This window comes from Meles meles, chromosome 5 (assembly GCF_922984935.1).
Source record: "Meles meles chromosome 5, mMelMel3.1 paternal haplotype, whole genome shotgun sequence".
Taxonomy (NCBI): domain Eukaryota; kingdom Metazoa; phylum Chordata; class Mammalia; order Carnivora; family Mustelidae; genus Meles; species Meles meles.
Window position 1 is genome coordinate 93,891,114 of NC_060070.1, and position 20,937 is coordinate 93,912,050.

Below are 20,937 nucleotides of genomic sequence, written 5' to 3' on the forward strand. Positions count from 1 at the left end.
ATATCTTTCTGAAAGTTTATGAAAATCCAATCAGCAGGACCACTTAGGGTATGTAGAACGCCCATTGGAGCTTGAGGTAAAACTCTTCAGTGACCCACAGAAGGGGCAGGTGAGCTGTAACACAAATAATAAACAGGGGAGCATTGAGGGACATGGGATGAATGAAGTGATCTGTACAAATCAGCCCTGAGAGTTAGGACCGTGGATCCCCCCCACAGCATCATGTGGGACGTGAGGAGGCCCACAGCCTGGTGCAGCTAGGTGACAGGTGGATTCCAGCCACTGGTCAGGCTGCTGTCTCAGAAGATGCCGGCCTGGAGGCTGGGTCAGCCAGGAGAGGGGAGACCCGGGCAGGTGCCATGGGGCATGTGAAGAAAAACTGAGAGCACTCTCAGGAAGGAGGAAGCCTCCTCGTGGGAGGCTTGAATTCTTCTTCTCTAATTTGGGAACTCCAGAGAGCAAGGAAGTTGAAGGACACCCAGGTCATCTGTGACGGTGGCTTTTCTGATGGCATAAATGAAAGCTTCTGGATAAACAACACCATGTATTCCAAGACAAATCAGGTGCTGAGGAAAATGGGAGAATTAAAGCAAAACTAAGTCCAAGGTGATGGTAAAAACTTAACATTAATAATAATAATATTTAGATAGTTTTTTTTTTAAGTTTTATGTATTTTAAAGACAGAGGGCGTGAGTGGAGGGAAGGACAGAGGGAGAGAGAATCTCAAGCAGACTCTGCACTGAGTGTGGACCCCAGCGTGTGGCTTATTCCAATAAGCCTGAGATCATGACCTGAGTTGAGATCAAGAGTGGAATGCATAATGGACTGAGCCACCCGGGCACCCCTAGAAGAATTTTAAACATACAGAAAGCTCTCTCACAGATACTGTCTCATTTAATCTCCATGACAGCTCATTGGAGTGTAGATATCACTATAGCCTCTATTCTGCCAGTAGGAAATTAGGGCTCAGAGACATTGAGAGACTTGGCCTAGGTCACACAGTGAACAAGCAGGAGCGTCAACCCCCAACCCCGAGTCTTTTAGTTCCAAATGTGCTTTCCTCACTATGCTTCGGTCATAGGGGTCTCCTTCTGTCAGAACCAGACTTTGCTACAGAGCCTGCTGGGTGTCATCCTCGGAGGGAGTTTTACTGCACTGGTCTTTCCAGGTGACACGTGGGGGATAGAACACCAGCAATCCTTAATAATAGCCAATGTTCATGCTTCATAAAGGTCAGAGTCCCAAAATAAAGTTAAAGTCACCGAGTTCCTGCCAGAAATAACAGTGGAAACAATCTATCTCCTCCTTTCATAAATCTGAATTTTATTCTAGAGATTAAAATTGTACATATTAATGATAGCTTAGAACCTCAAAGTTCATATTTTTATAAGTGGGACAGGGAAACTGAGGCTACTGGAGTGAGGCATAACAGTACATCCTATCCTGCAAAAGTTGGAAAGGTTGGTGTAAAATATTTATTGTAGCTTCAGCTAGTTCTGATCAATACCATTTAATTCGAAGAACCCAGAAAAAGGACAAAGAGAAATAGCTCACATTCTATTTCCCATTGAAAGTGTGAGCCTAGAGCTAATTTTAACCTTCTTTAATGCTCAATTTAATGGTGAAAAGCTTTTGTACAAGGTACGTTTTGTTCCCATTTTCTTTTGGCTTCTGTTGCAAACGGTTATTAACAATTACACTTTTTCAGCTTGTGGAAGAATATTCTAGATTTTCTAATTGGCATTCATATCTGGAGAGAAAACCTGGATATTTCATGCGCAGTGCATATGCCTCATTAAAAAAAAACCTGTAATACTATTTTTTAATGAAGGTGCACCTTTCTTGGAGGAACAGTATTTCTAATAGAATTTTTAAAGAAATTTTTGGAATTCTCAGCATTGCCTCACATGTAACAGAATCAGAATTTTGGAGCTGGAAATCCATGGGGACAACTTAGTTAAATCCTGTCATTTTACTGACAAGGAACGAGGGGGTCGGAGAGGGGAAGGGACTCCAGGTGGCTGTCCTGCTTGCTGGGGACAGCGCTGTGACCAGAACCTACATCCCTGGCTGGTAGTCAACACTCTAGAATTGTTTTCTCCTGCTGCATTTCCAGTAGGGTGCTGACATTTTTTTCTGTTATTGCTGTACATGGCCCCTGTGATCTGAAGAAGAAGAAAAACGCTACCCTCAAATTATCTCCTCCTCCCTTTTGCTCTTTCCTCTTTTAGCCTAAAATTAAATCCTTATGAAGAAACGGAATAGATTTTGCCCTGGATGTGGACAGCACCATCTCTTTTGACCAGTCATTGGCTGTTTTGGTCCACATCTGGACCAGCCTCAGTACACTGTATGCTCAGGCTGGGAAAAACAGGGCTGGGGTTTGGTGTGTGTCAGGCCGAGAACTTCCACTGTTTCAGGAGGAGCTCTCACTGGACTACTGTTTGTCCCACAGCACACTGCGCAGACCAGGCTGGCTTGCGCGCGCTCGCTCTGTCTCTCTCTCTCTTTTGGTCATCAAAACAAGTAGCTCTTCTCAGACACCTCAATACATAATTAGGTGTGCCTGTTTACACTTGGGAGACAGAGGGCTTCATGTCCTAAAGCAATACAGGGGATCTGGGAGCAGCCACAAACAGATGTTGGAAATGTCCATTTGTGGTGAGTTTATTACTATAGCACCAGAAGTAAACACTGAGGATGAAACCCCTCTGAAGGGGTGGGTGTGTGTGTATTGAGAGGGAAGTGTTATCGAGCACACGAGAAAGTGAAAGGAGGTCCTAGTTTTCTTTCTTTCTTTTTTTTTCTTCCCCGATTTGCTCTAGTATTTGTTTATCTCCTACAATAAGGAAAAGTTCACTCTTTGGCTTTGGCTGTTTGAAGGCTTTTGCCAAATGCTTAACAATCTGTAGGGTTTGATTTCTCTCAAAAAAACCACTTTGAGAACAAGGCTCTATGTAACTAAGATGTGTTTGTTTTTGTTTAAATCACTCAGAAGAGAAATCATCTCTTGTCCATTGTTAAAAGGGAGGTTTCAATCAAAGGAAAATTCTACATATTCTAAAATATACAAACAGCTCTTTGAAACTGATGCCAAATCAAACTCTAAAAGGGACGTTTCTCTTGCAGAAGTTTTGAGTTAATTCCGTGTGCAAGGCTTGAGTGGAAAAACTCTGAGACAGTCAGAGGAATGAGTTACTGTAACACTGAATTTTGGATTCGGAAGTCCTATGAGGAGCATTGTCTCGGGATAGCGTGGAGACTCTTGGACATGGTTTTAGGCTAAACTCTAGAAACAAAGCAAAGAAATGCTCTGCGAAGTGAATCCGTTTTTAAGTTAAATAAAAGACAGTAGTTTGTTTTCTGATGTTGCTGAATCTAAACCTCCAATATGAGGAGGCATGCCTGTCCTCACTTTATTAAAAAATTCAACTGAAATGTTCCCTTGTTGTTAAAGAAATGCCATCCTTTCCCCTATTAGGATTCCTATTAGGATGAAAAGTAGTAGATGTTAATAAGACAAGCTCAGTGGGGAAAAGGGGCACAAATTAGGAGATCCAACAACTTCATTTTGGTTCTGCTGCTAATTGACTTCATCCCTGAAATGATTCATTGTTTCTTTGATGGAACTTCGTCTTGGGTTGGTATCCGTGACACCTACCTCACAGGACCATTTTGTGAAGGTAAAACCAGATGTACATAAAAGCAGGGACAACTCAAAAGCAGTGTGTGAATTTGAGACATTATTTCTTTTTTATTTATTACTTTTGAGGGTAAGTGTGGATGTGGCACAAGATACTTTGCTTGGGCGGAAAAAAGTGAGAAAAAGCTTTTGTTTTTAGGATAAGGGAGCAAACCAGGGAGCATCTAGAACAATAGATGCACCCCAAAAATGGTGGTCAGAGCAGAGTTGTGGGTCTGGAACTAACCTAAGCCCTTGAGGTCCTGGTAAGCACAGGGATGGTAGTTCAGGAAAAGCAATTGACTGAAATGGGCAGGCAGAAATCAGAAAGCAGACACAAACCCCACAGTCAGAGAACTGGTCACTGTCTTTTCCTCCCCCACCCCCCACACTTTTAAACATTTTCTGTGTGTCACTTTGAGAAGAGCCACAGTGACTTAAAGATAAGTTGGACAGAGCCTGTTCTCAAGGAATTTATAGACCAGTGGCAGTGAGAAGGTAATGGTAGGACTGCTGTGTGTGCCCTAGGAGAGATAGGAATGGAGAACGGAGTGCAGAAGGAGAGTCCTTGTGGGCAGGAACATGTGCAGAATCTTTGAAGCAGAATGGATTGTGAGGTAGACCTTATTTTTTTATTTTTTCAAAGAATTCTTATTTATTCATTTGAAACAGAGCACAAGCAGGGGGAGCAGCAGATAGAGGGAGAGGGAGAAGCAGACTCCCAACTGAGCAAGGAGCCCGATGTGGGGCTCGATCCCAGAACCCTGGGATCATAACCTGAGCCAAAGGCCATCGCTTAACCAACTGAGCCACCCAGGCACCCCTGTGAGGTAGACTTTTAAGGCTGCTTAGAATTCCAAGGGACTGAGATTGGGGGATGGGGGAGGTAATCTTGAAAACCAGGGCAGGAAGTGACAGTGGGGGGTGGGGAGTACAATAAATGGAAGAGGGTCCAGTCTGACTGGATTGTGAGTTGATGAAGTGCAGTGAGAGAGACAAGACTGGAAAGGTAAGTTGGGACAAGACGGTCATTGCAGCAGATGTTTGTCGTGTGTCTATAGAGATCTAGAAATGTACACATACTTAAGTAAAAGGCATGACATGAAGTCCCAGAACATGTAGGCAGCAATGAGCAAGAAAATCCTGAGGACCCAGTAAGCTGGACAAGACAAGGATTCAGGAACCTGGATAAGCCGTGTGGGCAGAAGATCCAACACACACACAAAAATGGGTCTTGATTCTAAGGCAACCTTCTGTCCTGACCAGGAAGCCCCTTGTATTTTCCTCCCAGGGCAGGAACCAGTGCCACAGCATGAGCAGCCCAGGCCTGGCTCTGGGAAGCAGGTTAGCATGTACATCTGACTCTCACGGGAGAGATGGCAAACATAGGCTGGGTCCTGGCAGGCTGCAGCTGGAGGCTCGAGCCTGTGGCTTTGATCCTAGTATTAATATGGATGGTGTTATGTCTGTCATAGCTGTACGCCTTGCAGCTGACACAGACTGAATAGTACTGTGGTGATCTGGTTCAAGTTCTGGGTCTTGAGGCCTTGGGTGGTTTGAGTCAGGTCCTTTAAGGTCCAGGATGGCCTCAGGGCTGTTGGAACACACCAGGGTGCTAAGCCTTTAGAGGGGAATGATATTTGAAAAAGCTGAGCACCCTCAGGTTTTGAGAGGCACTGCTGCCTGGAGCTGACTTCCTTCCCCTGGGCCTCTCGTGCTCTGTGCCGGACTTGGAGGCAGAGTCTGAGACTGGATTGGTGCTAGACTGAAAGGAACAGAGCTCTTCCTATTTTAGGAGGTGGAGGATTGAAGCTCAAGCTGAAAGCACAGTGTGCTTTCCATCACGGGCTGGTGGAATGTGGCCTCTGTGGTGGTGGTCTCCTGTCCTTTTTTACAGAATAGTTCAGTTGGGACTGGAGCTGGGTGTTAGGCGGGGTAAATGGGGACTTTCGGGATAATGATTCTCAACTCATGTCTTTTCTAGTTTGGACCCAATTTTTTCCTTTTTCTTTTTCTCTGGCTCCACTAGTTCAAGTGGTACTGGTAGGAAGGGATTTCCTTTTGAGATGGAGACATTTGCTACTTGCTGTGTCCTTTTGCCAGGTTACACTTACAAGGGTGTTATCCAAGGAGAGAACCTGACGAATAGAAAACAAGATTTCTTAGAACATTAGTGGCAAAGACAACACGAGAATCTGGGGGCTAAGTCAAGTGTGGCAAATTGGTGGCCTGTATGAGCCTCCCCGTTTCACATTGCATCACCATCTCTGTGCCCATCTCTGTCCCCATCCTCATCATCCCTGTCTCTGTCCCCATCCCCATCTCTGTCCCATGCCCATCCTCATCCCTCTCCTCATCTCCATCCCCAGGGCTATCTTTGACCTTTGATCAGGCCTCTTTCCATCACTACCCTTCAGGTGGGTGTGGCCACGCAGTTAGAATTGCCACGAAAATGACACTGATTCCCTGCTTGGAAGACTAGAGGGGGTAGCTGAGCTCCACAGGTCTGGGGCCACGTTCCTGCCACCCATTAATGGTCTGCAACTTTGAGGAAATCACTTCACTTCTCTGAGCTTCAGTTGGTCATTGCAGTGTGGGGTCAGTGACACGTTCTACCTAACAGGGCCAGGGGAGGATTTGGTGCCATCATGCAGGTAGGAGTGTTTCAGCAGAGATCCTCTGCCAGTCAGAGCCATCCGCTCTCAGTTGTCTGCTTAGCCAGTCCTTCCTCTCAGGAGAACCGGCCACAGCATGGGATACCACGACTATTAAATCGCGTATAGGATTCCTATGGTTGGAGCGGAGCGAAGACTGCTCTGGGAAGCAACAGCCAGTGCCGTTCTCAGCCCATCATCAAGCAGCCTGGAGTCAGAGCGCTCCTACACCATGGCTTTAGGCTTGCTACCATCTCAAGAGAAACTCTCCTCAGATGTTTCCACTGAAGTACCCCAAAGGGCAGAGGAAACTCCAGGGTTCCTTCATGGCTCCTGCTCTCCCCAGCCTGTTGTCATAACCCCAGCTCCTGCAAGGAGAGCACTTTCAGGTTTCTCATTTTATCTTAAAATTCATGTGAATTTTATTCCATACTATGCCTGTTTTTTTTAATTTCGATACGAAAATAATGTTTTAACTTACTAATACTCAGTTATACGTCCCTCTTTAAAAACCCTCCCCCATTTGTTCCTTTCTTGTATTTCATGCCCTCCTATCAGCCAGGCTTTGGTATCTAATATAGAACATCTCAACCAGTTCATAAATTTCTGCTTTTAATATAGTCTGAGTTACCACTCGCACGGGCCACAGGAAAGTACCAGGCCGTCCCCTGTGCATTCAGGCTTTTTTTTTTTTTTTTTTTTTTGAAAGATTTACTTAGTAACAATTTATCATTTAGTTGCAATTTTTAAAATAATCTTAATTGGCCACATATGTTATCAAATAGGAGCGGGTCTTAGAGCCTCCGCATCCTCCACCCCCCGCCTTCGCCCCCGCTTGCGCATGCGCACTGCCTCCTGCCCGCAGAAGAATGAATCCTGCCACTGGAGGCAGATACTATCACAGGAAAGCCTCCCGTGATTGGAGATAAGATTACCGATACTGAAGCTGTTATTTTTAGGAGGGGATGACTACTGCTTTTAAACCTCTTTCGCTCTTTTTCCTAGTGTGTCCTCTCTTAATTGTGGCTCCAGGTAGTCATAAGTCATTAGTGGTTTTTAATTTCTCTGAAACTGAAATAAGGTCTGAAAGGGTAGATTTGGACTTCTTTTTTCCTCCTCCCCCCCTTCCCCCCATCTTTTTTTTTTTTCTGGCTAATCGGAGGAACGCAACCACATCTGAAGCCACTTGGCTCATTATGAATTTCATGGAAACTGATTCTCTGAAAGTGTTTCCATATGTGTGTTCCCAATATATCCCATCCTCTCTAAATGGGAGCACAGACGTGTGCATGGGCTGGAAATGGCTTCAGGATGTGACAGAGCAGTCATATGACCGCCACGGCACCGTGGGTGGCCTCTTCTGAAAGACACGGTGTCCTGGGTGCTGGCCTCCTTCCTGCAGCGGATCTGGTTTCAAAGACTACCCACCCTTCCTAGCCTTTAAAAAGTTCTTAATCAAGGCCCAGCAAGAAGATCTCTCTCATTTTTCCTCCGTTTCTCTGCCCCCTCCCCCCGTTCCTTCCTTCTCTCCTACTCTCCCTCCCTATGTGTATGCATGTACACTCCCACATCTCCTACCGCTGGCCTCGGCTCCCCTCAAAAGAGAAAATATGTTATTCCAACAATATCCTCAAAATTTGGGTGGGTTTAGGGACTGGTTGAAGTTTCTGGAAACTGCCAGGTTGTTGTTTCTTTGTTTTTTTCCCTCTCTCTTTCCTTCAGCATAACATACTTTCTTAGCCTTGGGATCAGCTGGTCTTCCAGATTTTGTGAGCATGCAGTGGAAAAGTACAATTCATTACAACACGGAAAATAAATATTTATCCTGGATAGTTGAGGCACTTTTCCTCTCTTTTGCAAAACTATGGAGTTTGCTAGTCTGACCTTTCATTATCTTAAAAAATTTGGTTTCACATTCTCCTTTTTGCTGGTTTCTTCTCCATTGGTATGATCTATTACACTTATTCCACATAGGGTATATTTTTCCAATTATTATCTAATGTAATTACAAGTAAAACTAATTTAGAGATAGATACTGGGTCATTTTAGTGTGAGGGGACAAATTCAGGGAAATTAAGAAAATTGGTGGAAAAATCCTTCAAAACCTCAGTTTGGAAAATGCAAAGTACTATTCTGCATAATCTAAAATTGATTTTTGGATAATATTTACATAACATTTCTGCTTCTGTCCTATTGCCTGTTTGAGACTATGCTAGCCATTCGTCTGTGAGGCACATTTTTTGGAAGTACGCGTCTTAGCATCATACTATGTAGGTAGGATTTAAAAGGATACATGGTTCTTATCCTTAATTTACTTTCCCTCATTTGGAAAATGAAAATACTTCTCTAAAAACAATGATAAATACCTTACAATGCATGAAGCAAAATTTACGTGCAAAAAAGTTCAGGAGGTATATGATTAAAAAAAGATGATGAGACTTTGTATCCTGGGAAGTTTTAATGTATGGGTGAGCTTTAAAGATGGTGCCTGTCCAGACTTGGTCTGGCAGAAAGAAGAGTGGGGGGCCATGAGTCTGGGGAGAGCATGAGCAAAGCTCCTGTGAGGGTCCTGAGTGTATGTCCTGCTGCGAAGAGGACAGTTCATACTGAGGAGCAGTGGGACATGACTTTGGAAAAGTAGAACAGACGACTCTGAAAATATGCCAGTAGCCTCCTCCTCATTTCCTCCCCTCCATGGCCGAGGTGTCCCATCATGTTTTGTGAAAGGTGGCTGACCTGTGCCTAGGAGGGGGTGGTTTTCAGGCTCTGCCACCTGTGTGGCCTGAGAAGGCAATGTGTAAGCAGGAGGTTTCTCCCTGTCCCTGTGCATTTCCACAGAATGCAGATTTAAGACCCCTCAAGACCGATCCTCCACATTTTCCCACTGGCAGGCCGAGTCAGAGCAGCAGAGCCAGAAGAACCTCAGATCTACTTGTGTCTAGGCTTCTGTTTCTTCATCTATAAAAGTCATCTCTGATTCTTGATGCCTCTCACGTACTTGCTCTGTCTACTGGTCCAGAAATTCAGACAGAGTGTGAGTTTTACCCTCTGTCACCTTTACTACCTACTCCACATAAATACCACCACCTCGGTGACAGCAGGTGCCCTGGGATCCTGCAGCAGAAGAGTGGGCTCGCTCCTCCTCCCTCAGGTCCCATATTTGTGGCCTGGCCCTCTTGCTCCCTCATCTCTTCTCCGCATGGCGCCCGGCACAGGCTGGTACCCGGATCCTGGCTCTGAGGGTACTGGGAACGACACCAGCGGAGAGACAGCAGTATCTGTTCACTAGTGGGGAGGGACTGTCGAAACGTGAGGTCCAGTGATGTCATGACGCTCGGGAAGAGCTTCGACCACTCTTTAAAGAGAGTTTTATAATGATGGATTCTTCGGAGTCGTGTTGGGATGCGTGTTAGGCCTGATGTCAGTATTGCTTCAGCGCTTTCTGTATCTATTTTTTTGACTTGTCAGAAATGTATTAACTATCCTACAGAGTTCCTGACTCCCAGACTGGTTTACTTATTCACTCATTATCTCCATCTGTCCATATACATACCCTAAAAAGCAAAAACCAAAATACTGAAGCTCCTGGAGTATAGATGATGAGAGGAATGAATATGACAGGAAAAGAAATCATGACCTTTATCACCCAATGCTTTATAGTTGGGAGAGAATAGGCTAAGAAACAGCTAATAATTCAGTAAAGTAGCAACTCTGAAGGGCCCAAAAGAGAGATATGGGAAGGAACTGCTCTTGACACCAGAGGGAAAAAAGGAATTATAGAGTAGTGGAGGTGGGGCAGGGCAGCCAAAAAACATTGTCGAAGGGGAAGAAGATTCTTCGAGGAAAGCAGCTCTGTGACGAGTTGAGAACTATATGTTTCCAGAGGAAGAATGCCATGAAGGGGTCAATAAAAAGTTCTTGGGCTTTATTTGAGATTTGTTGAAGCAATAACTCCTACCATTTAAAAGGCCCCAGTGAAGCTTTGAAGTTAACACCTCATTGCGGGGAAGCATGATGGCTTTTCATTCTGTGCATGGATGCCTTCGCGTTACAGAGGAGGGCAAGGGACGCTGCCTGTGCCAGCTCGGTTCCCCCGGCTTCAGGGCCCCTCTTCCTTTCCTGTGCCTGACCTGTCGCCTCTGCTGGGGTGTGTCAATTCGGCTTCAGGGAGGGGATGATGTGCGCACACAGTGTTTCCCAGCTGACAGTCCCAAATGGCAAGTGCCCAGTCTGTTACTGTTCCCAGACTCCTGTTTTCTTTCATTCTGGAGATCGCCTTGTCCATTCTCAACCAACCCTGATTTACTGAGGATCTAGTCAGTGAGAAGGTGTATATGAAAGTGCTAGGTAAAGGCCTAGAAATGTCCAGTAGTATTGTGATTAAGCACTGAGGGGGGAGACAAACAAGGATTAGACAAATCCTGCCCTCAGCAGCCCACTGTTTAGTGAGGAGTCAGGGATGAGCCAAAGTCACTGGCACTAGAAAGCAATGTGTGAAAGATGCTGGTGGGGGATTGCAGGCCACGGGACCCAAAGATCAGGGATTCTCTTTTATTCCCCCTTGTCTTTTTGGTTTTACTCCTTCCACCATGCTTTCTGCTTGCCCTGATGACCCAGGAAACCCCAGTGGGTAAAGAGAGGCTATATCCTTTTTCCCTATAGACCTTGGGGAGGCTGGGGGAGGAAGAGGCAAGATTTAAAAAAAAATTTAATACTAATTTTATTTCTATTTGAGCTTCCTGTGCATTTTATTAATATAGTCTCCTCATGTATATTAGGTCTTGCTGCTGCTGTGTTAACGAGCAAGGTTCTTGCAACTCTCTTTATGAGAGCTGCATTCCTTCACAGGCTATCTGACCGTGGCCATAGGCGCAGATAGCAGAGCCGGAATGAAACATGTCTATAGGAAACCAGCAGGTCCTACGGGAATCAAACCCTTGACCTCGGTCTCATTCACATTATGCCACGAGCAACTGAACTAATTGCCCACGATTTAGCAGATTAGCTCCAACAAGGCCTCAATGAGCTGTCAGGATATCCCAACGATAGTAATGCTCCCGGGGGGTAATATGGAGGCTCCAGAAGAGCCTATGGAAATACTCAGGTAAAGTTAGATTTTCAAGGCAAGAAATACATGGACCTGTGATTGTGTCCACCACATTCCTTACGGGTAACTAAGATTGCAAAGAGGTCATGACTCTGCATCTTTCAGGCTGCATGATCTGTAGTGTACACAGCTCCCCTTCTCCAGATCTCAGCTTGCGTGTGTGTTAATGGGTTAGCTTAGAATTGATTATCCAAGCAGTAGGTGAGGAATTTGGACATTTCCATCAGATACCCCAAGCAGCAGAGGAGGGTAAATGGGTGTTATAGGGAATCTGGAGGACATAGTCTAAAACTTTATAAGTACAAAACTTTGTTCAAGTCTCTTTTAGTTTGTTTACCTAAAAATTCACCCAAGTGTTCTATTCCATAATATCCTATTACTGTCCCATATACCCTGTCTCCAAGCCGAGTAAAACCAGCCCGTTGGGAAGATGCCCCATGTTTATCTTGGGCTTCATGTAACTCCTGGCAGTACTGGCTTTATTTAATCAGCCAGTTGGAGGCAGGAGTTTTAAACTGGCTCGGGGGAGCTCTGTGCGACAAGGCACATCCCTGGGGCAGTTACTGAGTTTTGTTTTCACATTTATAAAGTTAGATTGAAGTGTTAGTACTTTTAGAACTCTCCAGGCTTTTATCCATGACCACTCAATAAGTAGATAATAGATTTTCTTTACCGTAGTTGATATAATATCCAGGTCTTTTTTTTTTTTTTAAGTCTGTAGTTGTATTGAGGCTAGCTATGCAGGTACGCATAGTTTAGTAGAAGTAGTAGAAGAAGAAGTAGAAGGCCATTTACAAGGACACCCAAGTTCACGTAAAAAACAGAGATTAAAATTATGGATGCAACCTTATTCAGTGAAAGGAAATTTAATTATACCATTTGCTTCTGCAAAAATGATTATAAACTGAAGATTAGGAAGGGCTTTATTTTTTTATTTTTAGAATTCCGTCTCCTCACTTTAGGGTATTACATAAGGGATCTCCTGTGAAACTGTAACGAGTTGTTAATATCTCTTCATGCAGAAAACACTGCAGTATGTTTCAGAAACATTTTTTGGTAACACAACATGATTAAGGGAATTCCAGAAAATCCCATTTTTTTGTTAGTTATAAAAATGACTGTATAATCCCTTTAAAGTCCACATTAGCTCTCTTTGCCCAGAAGGAGTTAATCCTCAAGACATTACAGTCTCAAATGACTCAAAGTCATTGGCCCACATTCTGTCAGCCTAGCAGAAATTTGTTGCATTGTTTTCTATAAACCACAACCAGAGCTCATTAATTGAAAAATGAATGTCAATTTCCATTAGCTGGCATCTATAAACCAGAAAGGTACAGTGATCCTGGCATGTGATGGGTAATAAAAACATCAGCAAAACGTCTCAGGTAAAATAGAGAAGGTGAGGGGGTGAGAGGAATAAATTCAAAACCATATTGGAGTTTACTGGCAGGGCCCCACATCAAGGGTTTTAATGAGGCTTCTGCATCAAAATAAGGGAAACCACATGGAATGTTAATTATGACTACAGCATATTTTAAGTACAGATACCCACGAGAAGCATTTCTTTTTTTTTGTAACACGGACAAGCCTGTCTGCTTCATGCTTCTGTGAGGGGCAAACGGTGGTGTTTTCAGTGTGACTTCTCTCTGTTGGCGATTGTCCACATTATTCTGGTTTGTCTCACATGAGCTGAACATTGAACTTAATCTGTACAGAAGTGGCCTGCCTAGAACTATTAGCGGCGCCAGCACTAGTTCACCTAGCTGCTCTGCAAGGAAAAGGCCGGCGGAGGACCATCTGGGGCCCGCACGTTGTGCGTGTGGCTCCTTCCGCAGAGGGCATGAGCGCGGGGCTCAAGAGACCCTAAGCCTCACCTGCTCCCGTTTGCCCTCTGTCAGAATCACTCGGCCCACATTTGAACCCTGGAGCCGGTTAGAATTTTGCATCCGGGAGGGGTGAGGTAGAGGCCGGTGGAAGATAGAAAACTTTGTAGAGAGCAGAGAGTAAACTGCCCAGAGTGTGTGAGTTTTGGTGTGTCATCTTGAAAGTGTTTGCTTCTGGTATTCGAAGCTGCTCACTAGCTCTTTACCCTCTGCTTAGGGGCCTGCGGATTCCGGGAAAGCACTCAGGAGGGGTGGGAACTTCTCTGCCTCCCCCTCCCCCTCAGACTGTTGCTTCTCCTCCTGTCTCGGAGTTCCCGGTGGTGATAGAGTGGTTAGAGCTGGAAGGGAACTTAGAGTTCATCCCCCTCATTTTACAGATGATGACACTGCCACCTCTGACTTCTGCCTCTGGCCTTCCACTCTCAGTAAGAAGAGCCAGGCAGGTGAGACTTGTTATTGACAATTGCTGGGCGGGGCTGGGCGGGGCTGGCTGATTGGTACTGTCCGATTTTTGAGAACAACTTTTTTAAACTAGGTGTCGCTTTTTAAATTGTCGCTTGTGATGACAAACGCACCTCCTGGCCCTTACGAAGAACCCAGGCAGTGTGCGTTTTAACAAAGATCCACAACTCTCAGTCAGCACCTTTAAGGAAAACCATTAGGATCGTTCCTTTAATAAACAGTGTAGCATCCAAGAACAAGAGTTCAGTAAAAATGGGACTGAGGATGTACCTCCTGACAGAGGCCTTGATGGAGCACTAAGTGCTTTCCCTTATGGATGAAAACTGTAGGAAAAGCAAACATGGCAGACGCAAAGACTTGGAAGGTTTTAGATGTGACAAAATCTTAAGAACGCTGGGATCGTAAAAGGCCTTGTCCTAATTCTGTCAATTTTTGAAAATCATAACCCAGTCTTTAAAGATCACCAGGGTTAATTTTTTAGGCATTTCAGAAAACTGATTTCCACATGAAGTGCTTTATGACTATGGTTTTATAAGTTTAAGCACCAGAAATAGCTACAAAGGAGCCATACTGTTGGCTTTAGAAGTTAAGGGACTTTACATTTTAGAGCAAAACCAGCTTTGCCTCCAGGTACCACTTGGAGTTAGCCTGAAGCTAATTCTGTAGGGTGTGGCACAGGGGCCTGGTGAATGGATGCTGAGGGAGGTGCCCTCTTCCTTGTCTGCCCGCCCCGCATGGAGCCTCTCACAAAAGAGGCTGTTGGCACCTGGCCTGAAGGAGCCCAAGTCACCACCCTTCAAGGCTGGAGATGCAACTTCTCCCCAACATATTTAGTTTATGACCCTCAGGAGAATTTCTAAGGGCTAGACTCTCCCCCACTGCCCCCAGAAAAATAAGATAGTTCCAGAATACATTGAAATCTGGTATGATTTTTTTGACATCCATTACTAAGATTACGAATAAAACAAAGACTATAGGTGATTTTCAGAATTGAAGAGAAGTGGTAGGAACATGTTAGGGTATCTTTTTGGAGTTCCTTCATTGATGAAGGGGCCCTGCCAAGAGTACCAATAGCAAAACTGATCATTTTGGGATTCTTTATATTGGGTGGAGAAAAAGAAGCTTGCCCTACTTAGTAAAAACATCCCTTTCAAATACCTGAGGTGCAACGAGAAACAAAAAGAGAGGAAAAAAAAAATCAATAAGGATTCAGTCTTAAGTCTGGTGAGTGAATCTGTGTGTTGGGTTGGTTTACACATAAGACCTAGCACACATTGGGGTTTTTAAAACCCTTTGGGATTCTCTGGGGGTGGGGGTGAAGGACTTAAGTACTGTAAAGTGAAAAAACAAAACAAAACAAAACAAAACTGTGTAGTGACCAGTGCATTTGAAGGTCTATTTGTGGCTTGCTGTTCCTTTTTTGGGAAGCTAAAGGTTTTTTTTTTTTCTTGTAAAAATTCTCTCATTATTTTAATTGATATTTACAGATTTTTCCCCCCATCTTCTGTTATAATTTTTAGGTGCTTCAGAACTGGGCCCTTTTTCAGACCCCAGGCAGTTCCCAAGCATTTCATCCCTCACTGAGAGCCGCTTCTCCAACCCACGAATGCACTATCCAGCCACCTTTACTTACACCCCGCCAGTCACCTCAGGCATGTCCCTCGGTATGTCCGCCACCACCCACTACCACACCTACCTGCCACCACCCTACCCCGGCTCTTCCCAAAGCCAGAGTGGACCCTTCCAGACCAGCAGCACTCCATATCTCTACTATGGCACTTCGTCAGGATCCTATCAGTTCCCCATGGTGCCGGGGGGAGATCGGTCTCCTTCCAGAATGCTTCCGCCATGCACCACCACCTCGAATGGCAGCACGCTATTAAATCCAAATTTGCCTAACCAGAATGATGGTGTTGACGCTGATGGAAGCCACAGCAGTTCCCCAACTGTTTTGAATTCTAGTGGCAGAATGGATGAATCTGTTTGGCGACCATATTGAAATTTCCTCAGCAGTGGCCCAGCGGTATCTGGGAGCCGCATCCCAAATGTATCAATATATACATATATATAGAGAGTGCATATATATGTATATCAATGAGCTATCTACAAAGTGCCTATTTTTTAGAAGATTTTTCATTCCCTCACCCAGTCATGATCTTCCAACCGTAAGAGGGTAGAAATACTGAGAAGCAAAAGGCCCAAGAGAGACCATCCTATCTAGGTTCCAGATTGTTTTCTACTTAAAAAGTACTTTTACAAACCAAGGAAAAAGGTATTTTTTTTGTCGTGTTGTTGTTTGGCCTGTTACCACAAATCATCTGTTCCCATGGCAAGTCGAAGAGGCGGACTCCAGGTTCAGAAGGAAGAGGAGCAAAGCCACTTCCTCTCTGTGCTTTGATACCACACACCCTTGTGGTGGTGGCTGTGTCTGGACCTGTGCTCTCTGCAGACCAGCTTCCAAAGCCGGTCGAGGTGCACATCAAGGGCAAAGAGGGAGAATGGATGGTTCCATCACAGTACCATCCATTCTGAGTCACTGTCCCAAACTTTGCTTTCAGACTTGCCGTGAGTTCTCATCTGAACTGTTTGGTTCAGTTTTTGTTCTTTTTTTTCTTTCCTACTTTAAGAAAGTGACTTCAAAAAAATACTGATTGGGATAGATGATTTCATTTTACTTTTTTATACTTTTTTTGTTTCCTTTTCCCATTTAACCAAAAAGAAATCCCATCCCTCAACACCACCCCTGCCCCGTCCCTGCACCTTTCTCCTTTTATGCAAAACTCAAAATGGCAATACCTTATTATAGCCATAATGGTATAGATAGTGTTTGCGTTTGGCTGTGTGTTGTTTTCTTTTTTTTTTTTTAAATTATGAATATGTGTAAAATCTGAGGTAACTTGCTAACGTGAATGGTCATATAACTTTAAAGATATATTTATAATTATTTAATGACATTTGGACCCTTGAAACATTTCTTAGTGTACTGATACGTTGACTTCGGTCTCTAAAAGTGCTCTTTATTAAATAACAAATTTCTTCAGTGGGCTAGAGCCATATCTGAAATATTGCTAAGCAATTTCAGTTCATCCAGGCACAATGTGATTTTCAAAAATACGTCCATCTCCAAATATCTTAGATGTAGCTTGTTTTTTGTGATGTATGAAGGAAATGTTATGCTTCGTTCTTTCAGACCTTGGATTGCCTCTAACACAGCTTTGCCTTCTAAAGCAATAATTAGGGATTTAAAAACCAACTCTTAGCCCTGTATCACTCATGTTGCCCTTTATTAGCATGAAATGCTGGAGTGATGTGGTTTCCCAGTTTCTTTTGAATAATGGTGACTCTTGTCATATTAAAAAGACAAGCACAAGTGAATCATTGAACTGCAGAAAAATGTTCTGTGGTTTCCTAGTTAAAGCAAAACTCTAAATCGCCAGGCTTCATAGTGAAGACACAGCTTAAAGCCACCCATGTGGCTTAAGGACTGATCATGATACACATAGGACAGTAAAGCCAAATTGCACCGGGGATTCTTAACTAACCCGCCTTACCAAACAGTAAGTCAGGAGAACCCAGATCTGCCTCACCTGAGGCCCCACTGGCAGCTCTCTGCAGAATCTGCATTTAAAGGAGCAGATTTAGCCATTGTCTCATGGGAGCCTTGCCATCTGAAGGAGCTGGAGACTTCCAGCAGATAGCTGAGCTGAGTTAATGTAGGGCCTTGGGGACCCATATCAAACCCCTTGGGGTCAAAGGAAGGCAAGGCCATGTGGAGTTTGGTGTCGACTACTGTGTATGAATTTGAGCAGAAGCCCTCCTGTAGGATGCACTTTGGCCACTCCTGGCGACCACCTGGCAAATTCTGAGCATGAATCCTTAATCCAAGCCAGGATCACTCCATGACACCACTGGGCAAATCCCTGCTGGCTCCTTCACAGGTCCGGGGGACCCCTTTGTTTCAGTTCTGTGCCCCCACTGAGCAGAACCTTGTAGAGATTTGTCCCCAGCCTCTGGGGACCCTTTCTCTGTAGTCATTCCCAGGCCTGCTCATGGGCCGTCAAGCCTGGTGGGACGGTATGTGTTTGGGGGGGCATCTGGCCCTATGCTTCTGGCTAGGGGCCTCCCTTGTGACCACCCCGACTCCTCCCAACAAAAATCGAGGGCAAAACAAAACAAAACACTGCCTTCTAAAGGTTGTATACCAAGTATGCTTAGATAAATAAGCCACTTTTCTATTACTTAACTAAGATGGAAGTAGTAGTAACTGATACTATTTATTGTTTGTGTGTGGTAGCTTGAAGCACGCCACTGTCCATTTATTTGTTAAGTGTAAAATATGTGTGTTTGTTTCAGCAGCACTTAAAAAAGCCAGTGTCTGGTTACACATTTCAATTTTAATTAATTGACATAAAAATGTTACCGCCAGTGCCAGCTGTACCCTATTTAATAAAAAAAGGTACTATATTTGTACATTATTTTTTAATGTTAAAAGGGCTTTTTTAAGTTTACAGTACACATACTAAGTGACTTTAGGGATGCTTTTGTGTTGAAATGTTATTATAGTGGCTGCAGGCAGCAACCCAGAAACACTTTAAAAAGTTTTTTTTTTCCTTGGGAAAAATTCAAGCACTTCTTCCTTCCACCCTCACTCCAACCACTCCAAAGGGGTAAGTCACATTTCTTGGATTGAATTCTGCCCTTTTTCAGCCTGGGGGTTAAATATTCCCTCCCCCTCCTCTATTTTTTTTTTTTTTAACCGAACCCTTAATTTGCACTGGGTCATGTATATGATCTGTGATTTCAAGACCAAAGCAAAGCCCAACTATTCCTCCTACCACGGAACCGCGTACTAGCCAACACTCTGTATTTCCTTCAGGTTCGAAGAGCGCGGTTCTCTTTGTAGCACAGACGTTACTGGAGTTCACGGCGTGACCAGCTCAGCCGCTTTCTGTCTGTTTTAGTTGTCTCACAAAGTGTGACCAGTGTCAGGGTTCCAGAACATACCACAGTGTTGGTTTTAGATGAGTGAAATGACTTCCAGCCTGGAACTGAGAGACTCGACCAAGGAACTATGGCTTGCTCTTCAGACAGTCTCACCAACCTCCACCCTGTCCCCAGGGCCTTTTAAAAATGAGTGGAGGAATCCACACAGTTGGGGACTATCCATTGCAAACCCAGAGGGGAGGAGATGTGTGTGCTCCTTAAGGGTTCCCTTCATTCCCAGGAAAGGGACTGACTCAGAGTCTAGGTTAATACATGGAAACACAAAGCATGAGTGAAGACAATAACGACTTATATGACATTCGAAAGAAAAATCACAAGTAAAATAAAAGAGGACTCTGGCAAATCTTGAATTTGTTGTTCTTCAAAAGAGAATGCATTTAAAAAATATTTTCTGTGTGAGAATTTTTTAGATGTTTGTTTACTTCATGTTTACAAATAACTGTTTGCTTTTTAATGCAGTACTTTGAAATATATCAGCCAAAACCATAAGTTACAGTAATTTCTTAGGTATTCTGAATAAAATTCCATTTTTTTTTTTGGATATGCTTTACCATTCTTAGATTTCTGTGGAACAAAAAAATGTTTGTAGCATTTTGTGTAAATACAAGCTTTTCATTTTTATTTTTCCAATTGCTGTTGCCCAAGATCTGCTTTCCCTGCACATATTGTACAAATTCTGCTTTGTGCCACAGGCCATGATTGTGGATGAGTTTACTTTCAACTTCAAAGGGACTATTTGTATTGTATGTTGCAACTGTAAATGGAATTATTTGGCATTTTTCTCATGATTGTAATATTAATTTGAAGTTTGAATTTAATTTTCAATAAAATGGCTTTTTTGGTTTTGTTATGTGTGTACTTTGGGTCTTTTCTCAGCTGCGGTTTCTTCTCTAGTCTGACGCCTACTCCTGCCTACACCTGGGCCCTTCTTGGCCCTAGGACTTGCCAGGGCCAGAGGAGAGCGGGGTTCTCTGTGATTGGTGAGAGGTTAAAACATTTCGCTGAGTGCTGCCTTCTTGGTTCGTTCTACTCCTACAGAGGCATGGGCGAAGGATCTAGCAATGAACTCATTTCCTTGTCAGCCTGGTTCCGAAGGAGAGAGCGCCCACCCCATCCTTGAGTAAAGCCCCTTTACTCTGATGAAGGGACCAGACTGGATATAAAAGACAGTGGGCTCCGCAGTCCGAGGGTTCTAATCTCTGGGCATGTGAGCAGGAGCCGGCAAGTGAATTCCTTCCTGGCTAGGATCAGAAGATCTCAGGCAGCCGGGCCATAGCAGATAATCTAGCTGCTTCCCACATCTCTTTTGGGTTCTTAAAAACAAAATCAGTCAAAGCTCAAGGGTAAGTAAAAATGGACCTTGGCCTGGAGAGCTGTAGCCTCAGAAAAATTCTACTAGGGAGCAGGACTATAGTTTGGAGATCTGTTTGTTTTTAACGGGCTATTGTGTATTTTTGGTAAGTCCCTCCCCTTTGATAAGGTTGAGGGCCTGGGGTAGAGTGGCTGCTCTCTTTCTGTCCTGTGCTATCTGTCCGCCTTGGCTTACCACAGTTCTAAAAGAAGGACCAGAAACCGTGAGGTGGAGATGCTCAGGCGCGGGCCAGTGGACCATGTGACGCTAGAGAGAGAGGCCTCCTTTGAGATCTCATTCTTACCCCTTTGGCATCGTGTTCTGAGAAATCTTGGAGACCGCTAATTTCTAAGACTAGGAGACATCCTGAAAGCATGCGGGTGAGACCTAGGCCAGTGAACTTGTTTGCAGCTCTTTGAAGATGTATATTTATTTATCCTTTTTTATTAGACATCTGTGTGGCTTTCAAAGGCATTGCATGGGAGGTGGGCAGAGTGGCTTTTCCTTTCTCTCCAGCTTTGTCCAGCCGCATGGCTCAGGGCAAATGGCTTTACTCCTCTGGGTCTCAGTTTTTTGGCATATGGAGAGGCATCGGGCTTTGTTGACATTTCAGCCTGGAAAGTTCTTTGGGGTGTGTGTGTGTGTGTGTGTGTGTGTGTGTGTGTAGGTAGGGTGTGTGGTCCTACACATTGTAAAAGTTTAGCAGCCTGTCTCTGGCTTCTACCCACTAGATGCCCATAGCACTGCTCCACTTGTGACAATGACATGTGTCTCCAGAATGTTCCCTGGGAGGA

General features: G+C 44.2%; 1 protein-coding gene across 8 annotated transcripts in view; it reads left to right on the forward strand.

Annotated features, from left to right (window-relative positions):
- Positions 1-20,937, forward strand: part of RUNX2 (RUNX family transcription factor 2) — a 319,385-nt gene that overhangs the window by 191,921 nt on the left and 106,527 nt on the right. For 2 of the 8 annotated variants that reach the window (XM_046005128.1, XM_046005132.1), the window contains 2 exons: positions 13,704-13,769; positions 15,309-19,637. The exons of 4 other annotated variants lie outside the window; for them this stretch is intronic. In XM_046005128.1, coding sequence (XP_045861084.1) covers positions 13,704-13,769; positions 15,309-15,787 — 545 coding nt within the window. In that variant the 3' untranslated portion in view covers positions 15,788-19,637. 2 more of the 8 variants (XM_046005130.1, XM_046005133.1) reach the window with 2 other exon arrangements.